Source organism: Nomascus leucogenys, chromosome 11 (assembly GCF_006542625.1).
Source record: "Nomascus leucogenys isolate Asia chromosome 11, Asia_NLE_v1, whole genome shotgun sequence".
Taxonomy (NCBI): Eukaryota; Metazoa; Chordata; class Mammalia; order Primates; family Hylobatidae; genus Nomascus; species Nomascus leucogenys.
This window is the reverse complement of record NC_044391.1, coordinates 104,693,041-104,717,142: the sequence shown is the minus strand read 5'-3', so window position 1 is coordinate 104,717,142 and position 24,102 is coordinate 104,693,041. Positions and strand designations below refer to the sequence as shown.

General features: G+C 45.3%; 1 protein-coding gene across 1 annotated transcript in view; it reads left to right on the top strand.

The window, feature by feature from the left end:
• Positions 1 to 24,102, top strand: part of KLHL6 (kelch like family member 6) — a 67,854-nt gene that overhangs the window by 33,235 nt on the left and 10,517 nt on the right. The window contains exons 3-4 of the mRNA XM_030823122.1: positions 13,387 to 13,836; positions 22,024 to 22,261. Coding sequence (XP_030678982.1) covers positions 13,387 to 13,836; positions 22,024 to 22,261 — 688 coding nt within the window. The remainder of the gene's footprint in view (positions 1 to 13,386; positions 13,837 to 22,023; positions 22,262 to 24,102) is intronic.

Sequence of the window (24,102 nt, the reverse complement as noted above, 5' to 3'; positions counted from 1 at the left end):
TTGCCTGAACTACATTGTTTAAAGTCATGTAGGTTTGACCAAGCGTGGTGGCTCACGCCTGTAATCCCAGCACTTTGGGAGGTGGAGGCGGGCAGATCACCCGAGGTCAGGAGTTCGAGACCAGCCTGACAAACATGGTGAAACCCCCGTCTCCACTAAAAGTACAAAAATTAGCCAGGTGTAGTGGTGGGTGCCTGTAGTTCCAGCTACTTGGGAGGCTGAGGCAGGAGAATCGCTTGAACCCAGGAGGCAGAGGTTGCAGTAAGCCGAGATCGCACCATTGCACTCCAGCCTGGGCGACAGAGTGAGACTCCATCTTAAAAAAAAAAAAAAGCAGGTAGGTCTTTTTACCTCCAATGTATAGAAGAGGGGCATAAAATTCAGCAATGTTAAGGAAATGCTCAAGTCTTCACAGCTTGTAAGAGGGGATCCTGGATTTGACTCCTGTGGTCCTGTGCGTAGCCTGTGTGTTCTCCACTGCACATGCTCTGTCCATGCCTCAGAGTGACACCTGAAACAAGCCATCATCCTGAAGGCAGCTGGGGCCTCCGGGGAGGTGTCCTCAGGCAGGACTGCCCAGTGCAGTGTTCTGAGAACCAGCAGTGCTCCGTGCGAGTGTGTCGGGGGCAAGACTGGCCCAGCACCCTCCGGGGAACCTTGGATGCCTGGGGCCACCTGTCGGGGAAGGAAAAAGAGATCAGATTGTTACTGTGTCTGTGTAGAATGAAGAAGACATAAGAAACTCCATTTTGTTCTGTACTATGAAAAATTCGTCTGCCTTGAGATGCTGTTAATCTGTAACCCTAGCCCCAACCCTGTGCCCGCAGAAACATGTGCTGTGTTGACTCAAGGTGTAATGGATTTAGGGCTGTGCAGGATGTGCTTTGTTAAATATGTGTTTGCAGGCAGTATGCTTGGTAAAAGTCATCGCCATTCTCCAGTCTCGAGAGTACCCAGGGACAAAATGCACTGTGGAAGGTCGCAGGGACCTCTGCCTAAGAAAGCCTGGGTATTGTCCAAGGTTTCTCCCCACTGAGACACCCTGAGATATGGCCTTGTGGGAAGGGAAAGACCTGACCATCCCCTAGCCCGACACCCGTAAAGGGTCTGTGCTGAGGAGGATTAGTGAAAGAGGAAGGCCTCTTTGCAGTTGAGATAAGAGGAAGGCATCTGTCTCCTGCTTGTCCCTGGAGTGGAATGTCTCGGTGTAAAACCTGATTGTACATTCTATTTACTGAGATAGAGAAAACCACCTTATGGCTGGAGGTGAGACATGCTGGCAGCAATACTGCTCTTTACTACACTGAGATGCTTGTGTAAAGTCAAACATAAATCTGGCCTATGTGCACATCCAGGCACAGCACTTTTCCTTAAATTTATTTATGACACAGAGACCTTTGCTCACACGTTTTCCTGCTGACCCTCTCCCCACCATTGCCCTGTAGTCCTGCCACATGCCCCTCACCGAGATAGTAAAGATAGTGATCAATAAATACTAAGGAAACTCAGAGACCAGTGCTGGCGCGGGTCCTCCGTATGCTGAGCGCCAGTCCCCTGGGCCCACTGTTCTCTCTCTATCCTTTGTCTCTGTGTCTTATTTCTTTTCTCAGTCTCTCGTCCCACCTGATGAGAAATACCCACAGGTGTGGAGGAGCTGGCCCCCTTCACCACCAAGTATCCCCAGAATGAGTCTGCTGCTGGCCATTTAACATCTCTTTTGTCTTTATATTTCTTGGTGTTTGATCTCAATTGTTTATGCTTTTATTTTTAAGTATAACTTGCATTTAGCAAAATGTGCACTTCTTAAAGTGCTTCCAGCTTGATGATTTTTCACATGTGTATTTCACCATGCAACCACCAGTCAGATCAACATTGACAACAGCCCTGGCATCCCAGAACTCTCCTTCACAGCCTCCCTAGCCAGTCCTTTCCCACGCTAACTACTGCTCTAGCATCTGTTGCCATGGGTTAGTTTTGCCTGCTTTTGAATTTCATATTGTTCTTTTTGAGTCCTAACTAGTATAGAGGGTCTGAATCTTAGGCTACAAACTCAAGTGTGCCAAAAAGAATGTGATTTAACCTATTATTTTTCTGTTTTCTTGTTTTTTTTTTTTTGAGACAGGGTTTTGGTGTGTCACCTAGGCTGGAGAACAATCATAGCTCACTGCAGCCTTGAACTTCCAGGCTCAAGAGATCTTCCTACCTCAGCCTCTCAAGTAGCTGGGAATATAGCCATGCACCACTATGCCCGACTTTTTATTATTATTATTATTATTTTTTTAGAGACAAAGTCTCGCTCTGTTGCCCAGGCTGGTCTTGAACTGCTTGCCTCAAGCAATCCTCCTGCCTCAGCCTCCCAAAGTGCTGGAATTACAGGCATGAGCCACTGTGGTCATCCAAACCTGTTATTTTTCTATCATTGAACTTAATTTCTATTCTGAGCTCTCATTCCACCAGTGGCAGAAATCATAGTTAATGACACAGGAAAGTTTAATCAATTCAGGATTCGGGTTGCTTACATAGTTCCAGGGGACATTTGTACAGTGCCAGGGCAATGAAAAAAGAGGCATCTGTCCTGGGCTTACCATGGTCATTTGCATTATTGGTCCGTGTGCCACCCACTGGAGCACCTGTGTTCTCATCAGTCTCTGATTTTTCATTCCTTTCTCACTGACATCAACAAGTCCCCAGTCCTACCTGATTCTGGTCATCGGTCCTTGCAGGCCACTTTGCATTCTCTCTGTCCTGTTTGCAAAGCCTCTTCAGGTCTGGCAATTCTCTCAGCTACATCTGTGCCCCTCTCAAGACACAAGACACTTTCATTCGCTCTCCTTTACAAATCCAGAGCTACAGGGGACGTGGAGCAACTGCCACAGGGCCCCTTTGTCTGGAAACAACACACTCTCATCTCATCTGTTACCGCCATGCTGAACTGCTGCTTTTCTGCGTTCAACTTGCCGATCAAGGCACACGTTCTTTTGTTTTCAGATTCACAACCTATAAGGGACATTTAGCATCCCCCGCACTCTGGAGATTTGGCCTGGGATGGGAAGCGAGGCATCATCTCGGGAACCCACCCCTGATTCTCACTCTGTTGTTAGACAATCTCTTTCTTGTCCCTCTTCCTTGCCTGGGAATCTTTATTGCCTCCAGGGTGGGAAAAGCTGACTCTTGCTTTGTCATCCATTCTCCCGCATCTCCTGTTTTGGTATAAACTTTGTACCCAGGCTCTTTAGGACTCTGGCTTTTGAGGCTGGAAGGGCTAGGTTCTTACCACTAACTGGTATTTCTTTCAAAACCACTTCTCTAGTTTAAGTTCTGAAAGTCTATTTAGAAACTCAAAAGCCAAGAATTATCTTCTTTTGCCTGCTCTATCACCCCTTCCCTGAGAAAGCCTGTGCTCGGTTGCTGCCTATAGGTTGTAAAATACAGGAAGTGGGGTGTGGTGTTTTTAATTGTAATGAAAATCCATATTGCTACCAGATTCTGACTTTAACTGCTCCCTAACTACCACAAATTACTAAGCATGTTCTAAGTGCAAGGTATTTTGTGAGAAGCTGTCAGGAGAAAATAAAGTTCAAAAATGTGGAGTACAGATCACATTTATGTAGCAATTTTGTCCCCTATATATCCCATTTGATGTTGACCACGTCCTTGTGGGCGAGCAGCCTAGGTTGAACCCTCACAGTGAGGCTGCAAGTGAATTTTATGTTCTCAGCACTTTCCAGATGAGAAAACCAGCTGAGAGAGAGAGAGAGAGAGAGAGTTCAGCTCATCAAGTGGTGAAGCTATGGGTGGAGTTTTCAAGTAAACCCAGAACTTCTGACTCCATATATCCACTTCCCTCCACTATCCCCCCCTGAAAGATTCTCAATGAGCCTCCAGGCCATTGGACAAACCAAGTAGAGCCCAAGGCAGAAAGGAGGGGACACTGAATTGGACCTCATAGGATGGAGGCAGTAGGAATGGGAGAAAAGTATTCCAGGCAGAGAGAACCTGGAAGTGGACTTGTTTCAGCCTTCCCTACCCACCACACCTATTGCAGCTACCTGCATTCACGGGGCTCCTTCTCAGCACTTGTCTTCTGCTTCCATTCCTGCTCCTGTGCCCTACGCACACACACACACACCACACCCTGAGCATCAATCATGTCCCAGATGCAATCATTCTACTTAATCTTTACAACAGTGGTTCTCCCTGGTCCTTACCTTGTCGCTGGGCTGAATCACTGAGCCCCAGCCATGCCACTTGCCCCTTGAATATGTGGGTCACATGTATTGCCTGTTGTGCCCTGCTAGCCTGCTGGGGCTACCACCATCTTCTCTGGAAACTCAGGGGCTGTTTGCTGATTGAATCTTGACTAAGCTTGCCACACTGCTGGTCTTTTCCCGAGTCCACTTCCATGGTTGCCTCAGTCCCCCCACACCTGCCCTGCCTTAGTGAGCAGGTCTTTTGCAGGTCTTAGTTCCTTCCTTTTCTGCCCACTCCATGAGGCTTCCAGGAACCAGCAGGTTTCTCAGCCAAGTCTAGAGCCAGGACTGAAAGGAGGGGCTAGAGGGAGCAGAGAATGTCCCTCCTGGGGGACTGTGAGGCATACTGCCACGGGATTGGAGCTGGAGCATCGCCCAGGAGAGGGGAAGAGAGGTAAGGATGGAAGATTAGAATCAATGGTAATTCACACATTTTTAGCATGAAGAACGCTTTTAAACACCAACACAGACCTCACAGGAGAGGAACTTTACTTTTAGTGTCTATCGCTGGAGAAGAAAAGTTGTGACAAAAAATTTACGAGTCTGGACACAGTGGCTCACACCTATAATCCCAGCACTTTGGGAGGCCAAGGCAGGCAGATCACTTGAAGGTGCAGGAGTTCGAGACCAGCTTGGCCAACATGACAAAACCCTGTGTCTACTAAAAATATTATATAAAGATTAGCTGGGCGTGGTGGTGCAAGCCTGTAATCCCAGCTACTCGGGAGGCTGAGGCATGAGAATCACTTGAACCTGGGAGGTGAATGTTGCACTGAGTTGAGCTCACACCATGCAGTCCAGCCTGGGTGACAGCATGAGACTATGTCTCAAACAACAGCAACAAAAATTACAATGAATTCAGAAATATTTTGAAATAAATTTAAATTTTATTAATCTCATCACACCTTCACACATGCTGATTTGTCGGAGCTGAAGGTAAGAATATCGATGTCTTTATAGACCCTTTGCAATAACGCCAAGACCACTTGGACACCATGGTCAACAGAATTGCTGATGTGGACTAAAATAGGACTTTAGTGATTCTGAAGTAGATTTGAAGGCACCTTGTGGGAGACATGGAGTCACATGGGTGAAGTCCCCTAGGACCTCAGATTTTGGAGAATATCACGGCGAAGCAGAGGAGGGCAGTGGAGATGAGGAAGAGGCAGTGCTTTCTCTTGGAGGCAGACACTTCTTGTGGGAACTGCAGCCACGTCTCAAGTGGTTTCTTTGATTGTATTTTTAGTCTCCTCATTTGAGAGTCAGGTGGCTGGCTGCAACCTTTTGCTCACATGTCCCCCCAGACAGGAAGCTGGCTGTCTTTTGCCATTATCTGTCATCTCTCAGCTCTGACAAACAAGGTCATGTGTCATTGGGACAGGCCGAGACAGAAAATTTACCCTGAAGTCTTGAACAATCTTGAATGTGAAGAAGCAAAAGCATATTTAAAAGAAACCCATTTTTGGTTCCCATGATTGCCCTGCACATCATCAGTTTCCCAGCCATTGGTTGGGATCACGTGATGCTGCCCTACACCCCTCACACTAAAAGTGTTTATTGAAGTATATTTTGGAGGAACTTAGGCAACTTGGAGATCCCCCACCTGCCCCTGTCCTCATAAAGCCTCTTCAGACTCTCCTGGCATTTTGTTAGCTCAACAATGCAACAAGTTACAAAGGCACCATGATGCTGACTGGAGCATCACCTGTACCGCCTCCTAGCAGTGTGAACTTGCATAGCTCTTTGAATTCTCTATTTGTTCCTTTATGCAAATGCTAATTCTAACACCTTCCCTTTTTTACCTGTTAAATAAAATACACTTGTTAAAAAATAAAATTTATTTGTTAAGTGAAATAATGACTGGGAACATGTCTAGCACAGATCTTGGTGCATACTAAGTGATAAATATGTCCTTCCTCTGCCCCTCTTTCTCTTCTTTTTCCAGACTTTGTGCTAGATGCTGCTAGAAATAAATACCCAAGTATGACCTAGAAGCTGCTTTGAGATGCTTGTCTCAACTGACCATAGTACTCTGGGTGCTCCACAAAAGGGGAAAGCAAGGTGCCCAGTGGAGCACAGAGGAGGGAGGGATTCCATGTTGGGGAATAGGAGAAGCCATCAAGGAAGAAGTAGCTTTTAAGAATGAACTTCATGAATAGGTAGCATTTCTCTACAATTCTTCTTTTCCTTTTTATATTATTTTAGTTTTTTAGAGACAGAGTCTTGCTCCGTCACCCAGGCTAAAGTACAGTGGTGTGATCGTGGCTCACTGCAACCTTGAACTCCCAGGCTCAAGCAATCCTCCCTCCTCAGCTTCCCAAGTAGCTGGGACTATAGGCATGCAACACCACAACAGGCTAATTTTTACATTTTTTTGTAAAGACGAGGTCTCACTATGTTGCTCAGGCTGGTCTTGAAATCCTGGACTCAATCGATTCTCCTACCTTGGCCTCCCAAAGTGCTGGGATTATAGGCTTAAGCCATTGTGCCCAGCCCTTAAACAATTATTGACCCAGAATTTTAAATGTCCAGAGGTGGGGTTCCAAGCACAGTCTAGTCAGGACTCTGGCTCTCTTCCTCTCTGGCTCTTTTGACTTAGCTCTCTCTCTTGTGTTGGTTTTGTACGCAGGTGGATGGATACCAGGGAGTAACTCACCTGTCCCCTGCCAACTAAGTTCCCAGAAAAATGCCACATGTGCAAACGTTCACATACTATTGTAGGGGTTCACAGACTTTCTGGATCGATCCATTGATCCCAGATGTAATAACTCTGAATCAAGAAAATAGCCCTGGCCGGGCATGGTGGCTCATGCCTGTAATCCCAGCACTTTGGGAGGCCGAGGCGGGCAGATCACTTGAGGCCAGGAGTTCGAGACCATAATGGCCAACATGGTGAACCCCGTCTCTATTAAAACACAAAAAAATTAGCCAGGTATGGTGGTGCGCCCCTGTAGTCCCAGCTGCTTGGGAGGCTGAGGCAGAAGAATCGCTTGAACCCGGGAGGCAGAGGATGCAATGTGCTGAGATCGTGCCACTGTACTCCAGCCTGGGCAACAAGAGCAAGACTCCATCTAAAAAAAAAAAAACAATTAAGTTAAAAAAAGAAAAGAAAGAAAACGGCCCTTTGTGGATAGATTCATGGCTGTAATATTCATGTCTTCCTCCTTCTTGAGGTAAACTTTCAGGGGGATTTCTCTGTTGAAAACGGGGTGAGCTATCCTGAGTCTTTCCTTAAAAAGTTGGGCTCTGGAGTTGGACTTGTCTGGGATCATAACAGATGGTGATGATGGGGAAAGGCAGCTCAGGCCGCGGGATGGCAGGAGTGTGGAAAGGCACAGCAACAGGGCGGCTTCGGGACTACTTGGAGAAGTGACGAGATGGGTGCGACTGTGGCTGGGGTTCTGTCAGGGAGGGTCCTGGTGATGACTGACAGCCAGATTGTGGAAGACTGAAGGGGTGGAAGTAGGATTGTCCTAGGTTTCAGGCAGTGGAGTCCCTGGACTCTGGTCCACAGCATTTATCTCAACCGTCCTTTCACACTCCATGTTGTATTATTTGGTTAGTGTCTGCCGCCTCCACTGGTCTGTCAGCTTCAGTGAGCACAGGCACTTTGTCTCTGCTCACCTCTGTACACCCAGCACTAGTTGGGAGCCTCCTACGTAATATTCATAGATGCTCACAGCCATAAAAAGGGATGAGTTCATGCCCTTTGCAGGGGCGTGGATGAAGCTGGAAGCCATCATTCTCGGCAAACTAACACAGGAACAGAAAACCAAACACCACATGTTCTCACTCATAAGTGGGAGTTGAACAATGAGAACACATGGACACAAGGAGGGGAACATCACACACCAGGGCCTGTTGGATGGTGGAGGGGAAGGGGAGAAAGCGCATTAGGACAAATACCTCATGCATGCAGGGCTTAAAACCTAGATGACAGGTTGATGGGTGCAGCAAACCATGGCACATGTATACCTATGTAACAAACCTGCACATTCTGCACGAGTGTCCCAGAACTTAAAGTAAAATAAAAAAAATACATGCTCAGTTCACATTCAGTCTATACACAGGTAGCTGGATGGATGAATTGCCAGGTGGAGTGAAGAGAGACAAGTTTGGATCAATGCTTCTTCTAACAAATGTGAGCTTCAGTACCTGGCTTGATTCTCCTCTGTGGTTTCCTTCTTTGCTCATCAACAGCCACCAAGCAGGAATAGGAATTGGCATCTTGTTGGCTAGTCCTTCCTGTGTCAGGTCATCTGAGCTACCCAGTGACGTGTGCAAATGACGTTTGGCATCTGCCAAGGCTTTGTCCCCCACACACGTTGTGTGACCTGGAGCAGCTTGAAATAGTATAAAAAACATGCATTTTTGGAATCAGAGATGACTGGTTCAAACTTTGCTTCTATCTTTCATTAACTGTAAGTCTCTGAGGAAATTACTTCTCTGAATCTGGTTTCCTCAGGGATGATAATAAATACCTCTTTCATGGCATTGTGGTGAGGATTGAGTAACTCTTACAGTTAGTATGTAGAGTCTGGCCTATGGTAAGCGCTCTTTTAGTGTTTACCTTTTATTTTCTCATTATGTCCTTTAAAAATCACAATAATGTGTTTATTTTACATATTTTTTCCTGAGTTTATAATGTTCATGCTCAATATAGTAAAGTTGTCATACAACAAACTCTAAAAAAATTAATAACTTTATCTATAGCCACTGCTAACATTTTGTATGTTACCTTCTAGTATTTTCCCTATAAATGAGAAAGTTGGTCTATTTTAAGTAGATATTTCTTACACGCAATTGGAGAGGGTAGGAAGGGGTGAAGAGTGTAAAGTAATTTCTCCCTTTCTTCCCTAAAATTGGATGGGAATTACAGTGTGAGCCACTGTGCCTGGCCTCTGTGACTTTATTTTATATATATATACATATATATATATATGTATATATATATAAATATATATATGTATATATATAAATATACATATATACATATATATAAATATACATATATACAAATATATATGTATATTTATAAAATAGGATCATAGTCCTGGCGTGGTGGCTCATGCCTGTAATCCCAGCACTTTGGGAGGCCAAGGTGGGTGGATCACCTGAGGTCGGGAGTTCGAGAGTTTGAGACCAGCCTGATCAACATGGAGAAACCTCATCTCTATTAAAAATACAAAATTAGCTGGGTGTGGTGGCATATGCCTGTAATCCCAGCTACTCGGGAGGCTGAGGCAGGAGAATCTCTTGAACCCGGGAGGTGGAGGTTGTGGTGAGCTGAGATCGCGCCATTGCACTCCAGCCTGGGCAACAAAAGCAAAACTCTGTCTCAAAAAAAAAAAAAGATAATAAGGTACATAATATGATTTGTGAAGTGCTTTTCTCATTTTATCTGCAAATATTTCAGTTATGCCTAAAAGATAAGGATTCTTCTTAAACATAAACATGAAACCATTATTGCACCTAAAATGAATAGTAATTGTTTCATTATCACCAACAGAGACAACTACTGTTATCAGGTCTTATGTGGCCTCCCAGAGATAGTCTAAGTATCTAGAAATATCTACTTAATTTTCCTCTCATCTTCCCCTCACGCAAATGCTGGCATGGTGAACGCGGTATTTTGCACTGGGGGCTACCATTTAAGTGAGTTTCCTTTCAGATCTCATAGATATCTCTGTGAACAGGGCCAGATAGGGTTCTGATGTCCAGTTCTGAGGGCTCATGAGGCTTAGTCTTTGTTGCATATTTTTAGTCTTTGAACTGAAAATCTGCCAACGACTAAACAGGTGTTAGCAGCCTCATTCTCAACTGTTTCCATGGTTGCTCATGCAAAGAGCAGAGCTGCCGGCAGTTGAGACCAGCAGACATGGGGTTCTGAGGCAGAATTCAGGCCTTCTCCAACTTTCCATTGTGTAGGGAAAAGAAAGAGAGATCAGACTGTTACTGTGTCTATGTAGAAACGGAAGACATAAGAAACTCCATTTTGACCTGTACCCTGAACAATTGCTTTGCCCTGAGATGCTGTTAATCTGTAACCTTGCCCCAACCTCTTTGCCCCAGCCTTAAGCTCACAAAAACATGTGGTGTATGGAATCAAGGTTTAAGGGATCTAGGGCTGTGCAGGACGTGCCTTGTTAACAAAATGTTTACAGGCAGTATGCTCGGTAAAAGTCATCGCCATTCTCCAGTCTCGATAAACCAGGGGCACAATGCACTGTGGAAAGCCGCAGGGACCTCTGCCCTGGAAAGCCGGGTATTGTCCAAGGCTTCTCCCCATGTGATAGTCTGAAATATGGCCTCGTGGATGGGAAAGACCTGACCGTCCCCCAGCCCGACACCCATAAAGGGTCTATGCTGAGGTGGATTAGTGAAAGAGGAAAGCCTCTTGCAGTTGAGATAGAGGAAGGCCACTGTCTCCTGCCTGCCCCTGGGAACTGAATATCTTGGTATAAAACCCAATTGTACATTTGTTCAATTCTGAGATAGGAGAAAAACCACCCTGTGGCGGGAGGTGAGACACGCTGGCAGCAATGCTGCCTTGTTATTCTTTACTCCACCGAGATGTTTGGATGGAGAGAAGCAAAAATCTGGCTTACGTGCACATCCAGGCATAGTACCTCCTGTTGAACTTATTTGTGACACAGATTCCTTTGCTCACATGTTTTCTTGCTGACCTTCTTCCCACTATCACCCTGCTCTCCTACTGCATTCCTCTTATTGAGATCGTGAAAATAGTAATCAATAAATACTGAGGGAACTCAGAGACCGGTGCTGGTGTGGGTCCTCTGTATGCTGAGTGCCGGTCACCTGAGCCCACTGTTCTTTCTCTATACTTTGCCTCTGTGTCTTATTTCTTTTCCCAGTCTCTCATCCCACCTGACGAGAAATACCCACAGGTGTGGAGGGGCTGGCCGCCTTCAGCATTGACCCTCGGAGAAATGCTTTATTTATTTATTTAGAGACGGATTTTTGCTCTTGTTCCCCGGGCTGGAGTGCAATGGCATGATATCAGCTCACTGCAACCTCTGCCTCCCAGGTTCAAGTGATTCACCTGCCGCAGCCTCCTTAGTAGCCGGGATTACAGGCATGTGCCACCATGCCTGGCTAATTTTGTATTTTTAGTAGAGACAGGGTTTCTCCATGTTGATCAGGCTGGTCTCAAACTCCCGATCTCAGGTGATCTGCATGCCTCGGCCTCCCAAAGTGCTGGGATTACAGGTGTGAGCCACCACGCCCGGCCCAAAAAATGCTTTTTAAACTGCCAATCCTATGTGATCTGACACAGAAAGATAATATTTTGCAGTAGAGGTTGATCCAAAAAGTCAGATATGTGTTCCCTGGAATGCTCTGGAGTAAAGTCCAGAGCCTAGGTCACCTTGGTCCACTCTTAGAACCAGTCCTGCCCCACCATCAACCTTCAGGCCCCATAGCCCCACTCCCCACAGCTCCTGCCATCCCTCCCCAGTCAGATCTGTCCCATCCCTACTCTCACCAGGACCTGCCTTCAGAAGGCCTCCCCCACCAGGTCTTGCCCCCTCAGCCTCCCCTTTCCTCTTCCCCCATTAATCGATCAACCCACAGGCACCAAGAACTTGACCCTATAAGGAGTCCAGTAGACAGGGAAGGGAGCTAGGAGGTTGAACTTGTTCAAAGCTAAGCTCCAGAGAACAACAAATAAGAATGAACCAACGCATTTGAGACAGGTCATCTGTAAAATGGATATTACAAAATATAATGGATATAACAGTGCTTTGTCATCTGTAAAGTGCCCTACAAGCATAAGGGACTTGAATTTTTACGAGGATGGTGATAACTTAAAATTGGGACCTGAGAGCCAATCAATAATTTTACAAATTAATTTTTTAATGACAAAAGTGGTACGTATTCATTTTAAAGGATATATAAATAAATAAAACATATAAATAAACAAAAACAGAAAAATTCTCCTGGTCTTATTAGAGTGTCATACCTTCTATTACTTATATAGTATATTCCCTGTCCATCCCATGAGACCTGTTTCTGTGGGAGAACTATGGTTCCCTTGATGACAAATTTTACCATGTGACTTACTCTGGGTGGTTTTGTGTAAATGGATATAGCATATGCCCCCTCTGAGCAGAAGCTTTAAAAGCCTCTATGTGGTTCTGCCATCTTATTCCCCTTCTGTCATGGCACCAGCATATCTCAGGTAAGGGCTTTCCATCTTCCTGGCCCCTGGAATGAAGAGCCCTGTGAAGAACACATGGTGGATGACAGAGAAACATTTATTGTAAGCCCCTGAGACGTGGGGGTTATTTGCTACTGCAGCAGAATTTGCCTTAAGATACCTGATAACCATTAATATTTTGACCTACATCCTTTCATCTTCTTTCTATGACTTTATTCTGTGTATGTTTTCTTTATAAAAATAAGATCATAATGTACATATGATTTGTGACGTGCTTTTCTCATTTTGTCTGCAAATATTTCAGTTACATCTCTAAAAAATAAGGATTCTTCTTAAACATAAACATGAAATCATTATTGCACCTAAAATGAATCATAATTGTTTCATTATCACCAAATATTAGTCACTGTAAACATTTCTCCAACTTTAAAAAATATATATTGTTTAAATCAGGAATCCAAATAAGATCCATACTTTGCAATTGGTCGATGTGTCTTAAATCTCTGTTTATCTTTAGGTTCTCCCTCTCCTTCTCTCTCTCTTTTAGCCCCTTGTAATGTATTTGTTGAAGAAACTGAACACGTTGTTCTGTAGAGTTTTCCACAGTCTGGATTTTGCTGATCATGTCCCCTTGGCGTCTTTAGCAGGTTCCTCTTTCCCCTGTATTTCCCGTAAACTGCTGATTAAATGTAGAGGCTTAATCAGATCCAATGAACAGATTTTAAAACTCAATACATTATAAACATTTTCTATTTCATTTAATATTTTCTACAACATGTGTTTTAAGTATCTACAGAGCTGTCGACTGTATGAATGAATTATATGTATTTAGCTCGTCCTGTACTGTTGGACATTTAGGTTGTTTCCAATTTTTGGCTATTACACACAACTCACTGATAAACCTCCTTGTGGACTCACCATTTTCTGGCCTCCTTTCCGCCCTTTCTATTTCATCAGTTCTTGCGGATGGTGGATGCCTGTGCCAGCTTCCTCACTGAAGCCTTGAACCCAGAAAACTGTGTTGGAATACTGAGGCTGGCCGACACACACTCGCTGGACAGTCTAAAGAAGCAGGTTCAGAGTTACATCATTCAAAACTTTGTGCAGATTCTGAACTCTGAGGAGTTCCTTGACCTGCCTGTGGACACTCTGCATCACATCTTGAAGAGTGATGACCTTTACGTGACCGAGGAAGCTCAGGTGTTTGAGACCGTGATGAGCTGGGTCCGGCACAAGCCATCAGAACGGCTCTGCTTACTCCCCTATGTCCTCGAGAACGTGCGCTTACCGCTTCTGGACCCGTGGTACTTTGTGGAGACGGTGGAAGCAGATCCTCTCATCAGGCAGTGCCCAGAGGTCTTCCCGCTGCTCCAGGAAGCCAGGATGTACCACCTTTCTGGCAATGAGGTGAGTAGAAGATAAGAGGCGCTATAATTAACCAGCGAAGTAAGGAGTTAGCTAGGGGCTCACAGAGATGCAAGCGAAGCAGATTCAAAAATCCTTAGGGCATTAAGGAGAAAACACTGCCCTGTTCATTGCTGAGTCGGGCAGTTCCAGAAGCCCTGATTTCTGATCTGTGAGGCCCATCCCACGTGTTCAGACAGTTACTGAGCGCATTAGGTGAGATGTAGAAATCACCCAGCACCACGCCTGGCCCGTGCTTCCTCTTCCCAGTTGTGGAAGGGTGGGAGGTTGGGGGTCACACTGCACACACAAACAAGAACATGCCCTGGGCTGGGCCCGGTGGCTCACACCTGTAATCCCAGCACTTTGGGAGGCCCCAGGTGGGTGGATCACGAGGTCAAGAGATCCAGACCATCCTGGCCAACATGGTGAAACCCTGTCTCTACTAAAAATACAAAAAATTCGCTGGGCATGGTGGCATGCGCCTCTAGTCCCAGCTACTCGGGAGGCTGAGGCAGGAAGATTGCTTGAACCTAGGAGGCAGAAGTTGCAGTGAGCCTAGATCACACCACTGCACTCCAGCCTGGGCAACAGAGCGAGACTCTGTCTCAAAAAACAAAACAAAACAAAACAAAACAAACAAAAAACAAGAACGTGCCCTGTCTAGTCACTATTCCATGGGGGTGCTGCTCTTCCTTGCCCACTCTGGTGAAATCTTGCGTCTCTCGGATATACTCTGATATCACTTTGATTTAGACTGTCACCATCTGAATTTCTGGAAATTTCTCAAAACTCATCTTCCTGCCCCAAGTCTGGCCTCCCTCCAATTTATTCACCAGCTGAACGATCTGAAACTCAAGTCTGATCATCTTGCTCCTGGGCTTGCCTTCTTCATTGGCTCCCCATCACTTTCAGAATAAAGCCCATACTTCCTGCCTATGTTCCCAGAGCCTGGTCTTGCATCATTAACCTCCTGCCTGCTTCTCTAGTGTCCTTTCCAACCTCCCACTTCTGCTGTTGTCCTAATGCACAGCTTGTGGTTCCCCAAAGTGGATGTGCTTTTTCTGTCTCCAGGTCAATATGAATGTTGTTCAAATGCTTTTTTCTTCTTCTTCATCTAGCTGACTTCTACTCCTACTTCAAAACTCAGTCCAAGCATCACTTTCTCCAGAGACTTCTCCTTTTATTTATTTATTTATTTATTTTTGAAATGAGGTCTTGCTGTGTTGCCCAAGCTGGAGTACAGTGGTACAATCATAGCTTACTGCAGCCTCGACCTCCCAGGCTCAAGTGATCCTCCCACCTCAGCCATCCAAGTAGCTGGGAGTACAGGCATGTGCTACCACACCCGGCTAATTTTTAAATTTTTTGTAGGACAAGGTTTCACTGTGTTGACCAGGTTGGTCTTGAACTCCTGAGCTTAAGTGATCTTCTCTTCTCAGCCTCCCAAAGTGCTAGGGTTACAGGTGTGAGCCACCACGCCCAGCCACTCTCCATGTTCTCATAGCACTTGGTGCATTGCTCCATCCCAGCACCAATTGCTGTATGGCAACGATTTGAATTTATCATATGTAAATATCTCTAAACTGGGAGTTTGTTATAGTAGGAAATATGTCTTATTGCACTTTTCATCTCTAGATCTTAGAAGAGAGTCCTAAGACTGCTATATAGTGAATGAGTAATTAGTAAATGCTTGTTGAATGATTAAATGGGTACTATGAATGGTGAATAATCACATCATTTGGATCTACCTGGTTCTCCTTAACAATTCCTGAAGAAGATTTTTCTTCAGAACTTTATAAAGACAAGAACAAATTTAGTGGAGAGGAAGTAATGATACAGGGACAGTTTGCTAACAGTTTGTACACATGAACACCCATACATGTATCTCACTATGCAGTGGTTCTGGGATTAGCTACCAAGCTTTCTTCATTAGGCCATTGGTAGAAGCCTTAGCCAAACGTGGCCCAGGAATTTTCTGTCTGAGGTTCTTTTGGAGTTTCTCCCTTTTTCTGTGTGTTCTTTTCTAGTTTTTTTGTTGTCCTTAGATCCGCTGTTCATTCATTTACTCTGCAAACATACCCTTAAATGTTTAGTAGAATATACCAGAGCCTGGTGTTTTCTTTGTGGAAAGTTTTTAAACTATAATATATATTTCTTTAATAGATATAGGACTATTTAGGATCTCTGTTTCTTCTAGAATGAACTTTGATAGTTTGTGCCTCAAATAATTTTTTCATTTAATATAAGTTGCTGAATTTATTGGCATAAAGTTGTTCACAGCATTCCTTTATTATCTTGTTAATACCTGCAGAATCTATAGTGTTGTCACATCTCTCATTCCAGATATTGGTAATTTGTGTCTGTCCTTTTTTTTTTTTCCTGATCAATCTGGTTAGAGGCTTATCAATTTTATTGATTTTCCTCAAATAACTAAGGTCTAGTTTCATTTGATTTTCTCTATTGTTTTTCTGTTTTTTATTTCACTTATTTTCACTCTGATCATTATTTTCTTTCTTTCTGCTTAGTTTGGGTTTGATTTGCACTTATTTCTCTAGTTTCTTAAGGTGAAAGTGGAGGCCACTGATTTGAGACTTTCTTTCTTTCTAATATTGGCTTTCATGCTATAAATTTCCCCCTAAAAACTACTTAAACAGCATCCCATGTATTTAAGCACCCTATGCCTTCATTTTTTGCAAATAAATCCTGAACACCAACTCTGTGCCAGATATGGCACCAGGTACTGCAAAAACAGTCTGTGTCTTACCCAGGTGCTGCTAAACAGTCTGTGTGTCAGAGAAGATGGGACATTTAACAAATGAAGGGTGATGAGTGGATTGATGGGGGAAGCCTAGGAAACCACAGAGGTCCTATTCTATGCTGGATGTCTAGCAGACAGCCTGCATATAATTGCAGACAGGTCTCAGTCTCTGCAACTGCCCTCAGTTTAGCATTTATTCAGTGTCTCCCATGGAATACTACACAGCCATAAAAAAGAATGCAATCATGTTTTTTGCAGCAACATGGATGGAGCTGGAGGCCATTATCCTAAGTGAACTGACACAGGAACAGAAAACCAAATAATGCATGTTTTCACTTATAAGTGAGAGCTAAACATTGAGTACACATGAACACAAAGAAGGGAACAAAAGATACCAGGTCCCACTTGAGGGTAGAGGATGAGAAGAGGGTGAGGACTGAAAAACTACCTATCAGGTACTGTGCTTATTACCTGGATGATGAAATAATCTGTACACCAAATCCCCACAACACACAATTTACCTATATAACAAATCTGCACATGCTGAACCTAAAATAAAAGTTAAAATAAATAAATAGCACTTTAAAACAATTTAAACATAAACAGTGCCTTGATCAACTATACTTCCAATACTTTTGCTATTTTTGTTTCTGCTTCCTATTTTCTAAGTCCTTGAAATGCAGATAATAAAGGCTTTTCTCTGATATAAGAGGTCCCTACCCTGTCTTCTGCAAAATTGCTGCGATGAAATATTTTCATTGCCTTTTGTATTTCCAAGGTGCTGGGGGCAGAGTCAGACATTATAAGCTTTAGATTTAGGAGGAGAGAGAATTCTGACATCTGGAAAATTCTTCAGTGGTGACAACCTGGGCTTGGAATCAGGCAGAGATCTGGGTGTTAATCTTGACTCCACAATTTATTTACCGTGTAATCTCAGGCAATTACTTAGCTACGCTAAGGCTCAGTTCTGATCTGTAACATGGGGATAATAATACCTACCAACTGATAGAACTGTTTTGAGAATTAAGTAATGAATGGAATGCTTCGTACAGTGTCTGGCACATGCTAAGTGCCCCACAAATGGAAGCTATTGCCATTGCCACTTGGTTCCGTCTCTCACAATCTATCATTTTCCTTCTCTGGGGTTAAAATCAGTCTTTTCACTGTGTCGCAGATTTTTGTGGCCTTATTTTCCCAAATCCTTCTCAAGGCACTTTCTCATCTTCATTTTATAGTTTGGGCAACTGAACCAACCAATCAGCCACCATGACCTCCTACTGGGGTCTCATTGCCAGTTGATTCCCTGAGCCAGTCTGCTCCCTGCTGAAATGGTCTTGGGTTGACTCCTGATGACAGTAGTGTGAGCCTGGAGGCTACTCTGTGAATACACTTCTCCCCGTACCCTTCATTTACCAAACTTTAACCCTCTTGTCCTATCGTCATCTTTCCCGTTTTTGTTTTATTTTGTTTTGTTTTTTCTTCAGACAGACTTTTGTTCTTGTCGCCCAGGCTGGAGTATAATGGCGCGATCTTGGCTCACTGCAATCTCTGCCTCTCAGGTTCAAGAGATTCTCCTGCCTCAGCCTCCCGAGTAGATGGGATTACAAGCATGTGCCACCACCCCTGGCTAAGTTTGTATTTTTAATAGAGATGGGGTTTCTCCATATTGGTCAGGCTGGTCTCAAACTCCCAACCTCAGGTGATCTGCCTGCCTCAGCCTCCCAAAGTGCTGGGATTACAGGCGTAAGCCACCGTGCCCAGCTCATCTTTCTCTTTTAACCTTGCCCATCCTCTAAACTGGTGTTAACAACAGGAAATTTTAGAACACCAAAAGCAAATGTCAGTCTCCATTTGATTTGGGAATGGTAGCTGGAACCTTCATTGAAAGAGATCTTTGGGGACAGAGGAAATTTGCCTCTTCACTTAATTGCCTCTTAAGTTTTCAGACATGAACCTGGTCTATACCAAACATTACTCTGACATGTGTGATGTGGGTAAAGGGGAGCAGAGGCTCTAGCCCAAGGACAGCTTTGCTGAAACAATATGCTCACTCTGTCCCCTAGTGTAAGATCTGTGGACAGTGAGCAGTCACTAAGGTGCAATTATCTGCTCTGTTTTTAACAATCTGAGAATAAACTGGTTATGCCTGACTGTTGCATGCAATTCACTGGCAAACACTTCCGTATGTCTGCAACAAACTGACACGTCTCAGACTTCAGATTGACATTTGTCATGGCTTTGGGGTTAATATTTTGCCAAATGTAGCTGAACTTACAATGAGGTAATGATGCCACCACTCGGCAGCTCCGTGGTGCTGAGTTATAAGACAGGTCTCATTACCCCAGCCAAGCCCATCAGCTAGATGACTGTGTTAGTTCTCAATTGCTGCATAACAAATTACCCCCAAACTGAAAACTTTAAAATAACAAACACTTACTATCTAACAGGCTCTGAGTGTCAGGAATGTAGGAGTGGTTTAGCTGGGTGCTTCTGGCTCAGGTTCTCTTATGAAGTTGCAGCAAAGCTGTTGGCTGGGGCTGCGGTCATCTCGAAGTTCAAATGGGATTCAGGCTCCCTCACTGGACTGTTGGCGGGCATCAGATCCTTGCTGGCTGCTGGTTGGGAGCCTCAGTTTCTTGCCATGCGGGCATCTCTATAACAGCTGGCCTCCCCCAGAGCAAATGACCTAAGAAAGACTGAGGGAGTAATCAGGATGCAAGCTGGTAGTGCCTTTTATAGCCTAATTTCAGAAGTGATGTATCATCACTTCTGCTGTAATCTGTTGGTCATAGAGACAAATTCTAGAACAGTGTGGAGGGAACTACACAGATGTGAATACCAGGAAGCAGGGATCACTGGGGCCATTGTGGATGCTCACTACCACAATGATTGAGACTGAGTTACCTAGCTTGCCCATTCATTCACTCATCCAGTCACTCATTTTTTTTTTTTGAGATAGGGTTTTGCTCTTGTTGCCCAGGCTGGAGTGCAATGGTGTGACCTCGGCTCACTGCACCCTCTGCCTCTTAGATTCAAGTGATTCTCCTGCCTCAGCCTCCCGAGTAGCCAGGATTGCAGGTGCCTGCCACCACACCTTGCTAATTTTTTTATTTTCTTTTTAATTTTTATTAGAGACTGGGCTTCACCATGTTAGCCAGGCTGATCTCGAACTCCTGACCTCAGGTGATCCACCTGCCTCGACCTCCCAAAGTGCTGGGATTGCAGGCGTGAGCCACTGCACCCAGCTCACTTGCTCATTTAATCAATGTTTATAGATGCCCACAAGCTCCAGGTACTATTCTTGGTGCTGAGGATCCACTGGAGAAAAAGGGCTGTTCCTGCCATCAGGGGCCTTACAGTAAATTACAATGAAGCATGAAAAGTGTCCTTGTGGGGGAAATTCAGGGTTATGAGAATGTGTGCAAAGTTAGGAATGGCTTCCTGGAGAAAAGGACAAAGTGACATGGCAAATTATTCACAATGCCTTAAAGGGTAGGTGGATTGGGGTGGTAGCATGGGAAATTGAGAATAGAATATTATGGGGAGACCCAGGCAGCAGGCAGGAACCCAGGAAGTTTAGCCAGTAGGAGGAGAGCCTCTCATAGGTCGGGACCAAGGAACAACATGCCAGCCCTGGGGGTCAGGAGGCAAGATCATGGCTAGTCCAGTCCTCCTAGCAGCCTCTTAATCACCCAACAGGTTACTGGGGCAGGAGAGCAGGCATTGCAAATAAGATGAGGGGAGCTTCAGAATGGAGGCTGAGGCCTGGTTCCCAGAACTGAAGAAAGGGTCACAAGGGAGTGAATTCAGTGAGGCCAGTGCTTTTTTCTAAGCATTGCCCTGAAACACCTAGATCCCCTCTGAAAGAGGACCAGATGGATTAGTGCTGGAGGCTGTGCCTCAGCTGTGGGGAATGGGGTTTAGGGACAGGAACCAGGGCTGATACCTAAAGAGAAAGTTGCAGAGCAGCAAAGTTTGTCTGTGTTGCCACTGCCCAGATCCTGTCCTGCCAGCTTGGTGCTCTCATGGTGCCTCCAAGTTCCCTGGCCCACCCCTTCACCCTTCTCCCAGCACCGTTCTGCTGTCCACACTGTCAGGGCCAGCCCCTTGCCTAGGCTTTGTCCAGCCACACCCATCCCCACTCTGCTGACCTGTAAGGAACAGTCCTGCCACAAACTTTATGGCCATGGTCCAGCCTCAAGAACGGAGGATGCAGAACTCACTGTACCAGGCTCCTGGGCACAGAAAACCAACCAACCAACCAACCAAAGACTGTTATGGAAAAGTAGAGGCTGGGAGTTGGCTGGTCAGATTATTTGTGGCTCTTGGTTGGATTCACTATTTGAGGGCTCAGTCTTTGCTACTGTAACCTATTTGTTACCACCTATGGGCAGAGTTGAATTTCTGTAGTCTGTGTTAGATCGGTCTAATTTTGTGGGAAAATTGGCGACTTTGGCCATCTGGGAAATGGTTGCTGCCTCTCCGCCTCCCATCAGCACACATATGGAGCCTTCATCATGGAGCCCAGGGGATCAATGGAACCAGGGAAGGGCAGCTCTTCCTTTCATAGCAGCATCAATATGGCATCTACCACTGCTCCTACAGGCATAATTAGCTGTTGAGGGGCAAGTGTGTGCCAGGTGCTCTGTTCACACCTCTACCTCATGACCTTATGAATGCTCAGTCATCTGATAGCACAGAAATGATTACAAGCAGTTTACAGAGATCATGTTACTTCTCCAAGGTCACATGGCCATAGGTGATAGAATGCTGGTACATTTGACTTCCAAACCTCTGCTCTTTCGGCAGGGTTCAAATACTCATAGTGTGGATTTCTTCACTTGTTCAAAGCTCTGAAAGGTCATATACCGTATGTTGGAACCAGCCTTCCTCCCTCCCTGGCCACACCCTGATTCCTTCTAGTTCTTATTTCCTAAGTCTCTGAATGCTCTTATGTCGTCACTGTCCAGGATGTCTCTTCCAGAAGGCTGATGGTGAGCAAAATCTGAGGTATCATCAAGAAATTAAAGCCAAGGGGGAATGGAAAGTAGCGCAAAATGAAATTCCAGGATTTAAGGTTTCAGACCAGGCAGGAGAGGAAAGGCAGGAAGTGCATCTGATGGTAAATAGACCCTCACCTCTTAAAACAGCAGCAAAAACAGGTAACATGTATTGAGTACCTGTTACGCACCAGGCCCTGGGTGAAGCACACTGTGTGCATTATCCCATTTAACCCTCACAACACACCTATGAGGTAGTTACCTCTACTATCCCGATTATACAGGTGATGAAACTGAGGCTCGGGGAGGTGAAGTCACAGGGTCATACCGTGGCAGATGTGGGAATTGGACCCGACTGCTAATGGCTCCATAGCCTGAGCTCTGAAACTTTGTGTTGTCCTGCCTTCATGTACCCCCATCGATTTCCAGATCATTTCGGAGCGCACCAAGCCCAGGATGCATGAGTTCCAGTCTGAGGTGTTCATGATCATCGGCGGCTGCACGAAGGATGAACGGTTTGTGGCAGAGGTGACCTGCCTGGACCCCCTGAGGCGCAGCCGCCTGGAGGTGGCCAAGCTCCCGCTAACGGAGCATGAGCTGGAGAGTGAGAATAAGAAGTGGGTGGAGTTTGCATGCGTGACATTGAAAAATGAGGTCTACATCTCAGGTAAGCAGGAGTCATGGAAAGGCAAAGCAAGCCCCAGTAGCACTACATATGTTCCTGAGTGGCAGCCAGGCAACCGTCCTAAAAGAATTACTGTGAATTGGCAATGACCCGGCTCTGACTGAGACAGTATATGGACCCAGGAGCTCAGGTGGTCTTATCTTGGAGAGTACATTGCTACTTAATAAACACCAAACTGAGCAACATTGTACTATTTTTTTCTTATTTATTTATTTATTTTTTTGAGACGGAGTCTCGCTCTGTTGCCCAGGCTGGAGTGCAGTGGTGCCATCTCGGCTCACTGCAAGCTCCGCCTCCCAGGTTCATGCCATTCTCCTGCCTCAGCCTCCAGAGTAGCTGGGACTACAGGCGCCCACCACCACGTCTGGCTAATTTTTTGTATTTTTAGTAGAGACGGGGTTTCACCGTGTTAGCCAGGATGGTCTCAATCTCCTGACCTCGTGATCCTCCCACCTCGGCTGTCCAAAGTGCTGGGATTACAGGCGTGAGCCACCGCGCCCGGCCTTTTTTTTTTTTTTTGAGACCGAGTCTCGCTCTCTTGCTCAGGCTGGAGTGCAGTGGCATGATCTTGGCTAGCTGCAACCTCCCCCTCCCGAGTTCAAGTGATCTTCCTGCCTCACCCTCCAGAGTAGCTGGGATTACAATCAGGTGCCTGCCACCATGCCCAGCTAATTTTTGTATTTTTAGTAGAGATGGGATTTCACCATGTTGGCCAGGCTGGTCTTGAACTCCTGACCATAGGTGATCCACCAGCCTCGGCCTCCCAAAGTGCTGGGATTACAGGCGTGAGCCACCTCGTCTGGCCAGCATTGTACTATTAATAGAAAACCTGGGGAGGAGGTAGACAAGTCCATCCCTTCCGGAAAAAGAAGAGGGAAAGTGGTAAGAGTTTATTCAGTGTCTGCTATAGGCATAGGCCCCTGAGCTACACAGTGGGAATTCAGTAATGAGTAAACACGTCTGCTCTTCCCCTCCCATGTTTATTAGGTTGTACATGGGTATACTTCAGTAGGACCCAATACTTTTTGCTTCAGTATTGATAGTTACTTTGTGTCTGCCTTTCCCATTAGACCTGGAGTTCCGTGAGGGGCAACACTATAGCCCCTGTTCCTAGCACTGTGCCTGACCTTGGGGTAAATGTTCAGTAAATATTTATTGAATGACACAGTCTCAACCATCTTTACTGAGTGGTAGATACATTTATACTTTAATGACATTTAATTGTTTGCCTCTCACATCAACTCTGCAAGGTAGGTGTTTTTAAGGTAGGAGAAAACAGAGGCTCAGAGAGATTCTCAGACATACCTAAGGTCGCACACTGGTAGGTGTCAGGCAGGACTTCAACCCAAGCTCTGAGCCTAATGCCCACACTCTTCCCCATCACATCAAAAGCCACCTGGCTCTCCCTGGGACCCTAAGGAAGGAGACAAGCTTCCCTTCCCCTTTCTTAGAGGCTTTTCTCGAATCTGAACTTGTGGGGAAAGCTGGACCCCAGAGCGTGTTTCCTCCAAAATCAAGGGCAGGTTGTTCTTTGGATGCATTTATACCATTGATTAGGTTCTAGCTTTCTTTTAATCTTGTAGACATTTTTTTTAATTTGTTTTTTTTTTTTTTCGAGACAGAGTCTAGCTCTGTTGCCCAGGCTGGAGTGCAGTGGCACAATCTCAGCTCACTGCAACCTCTGCCTCCTGGGTTCAAATGATTCTCCTGCCTCAGCCTCCCAAGTAGCTGGGATTACAGGCACGTGGCACCACATCCGGCTAATTTTTGTATTTTTAGTGCAGACGGGGTTTCACTGTGTTGGTCAGGCTGGTCTTGAACTC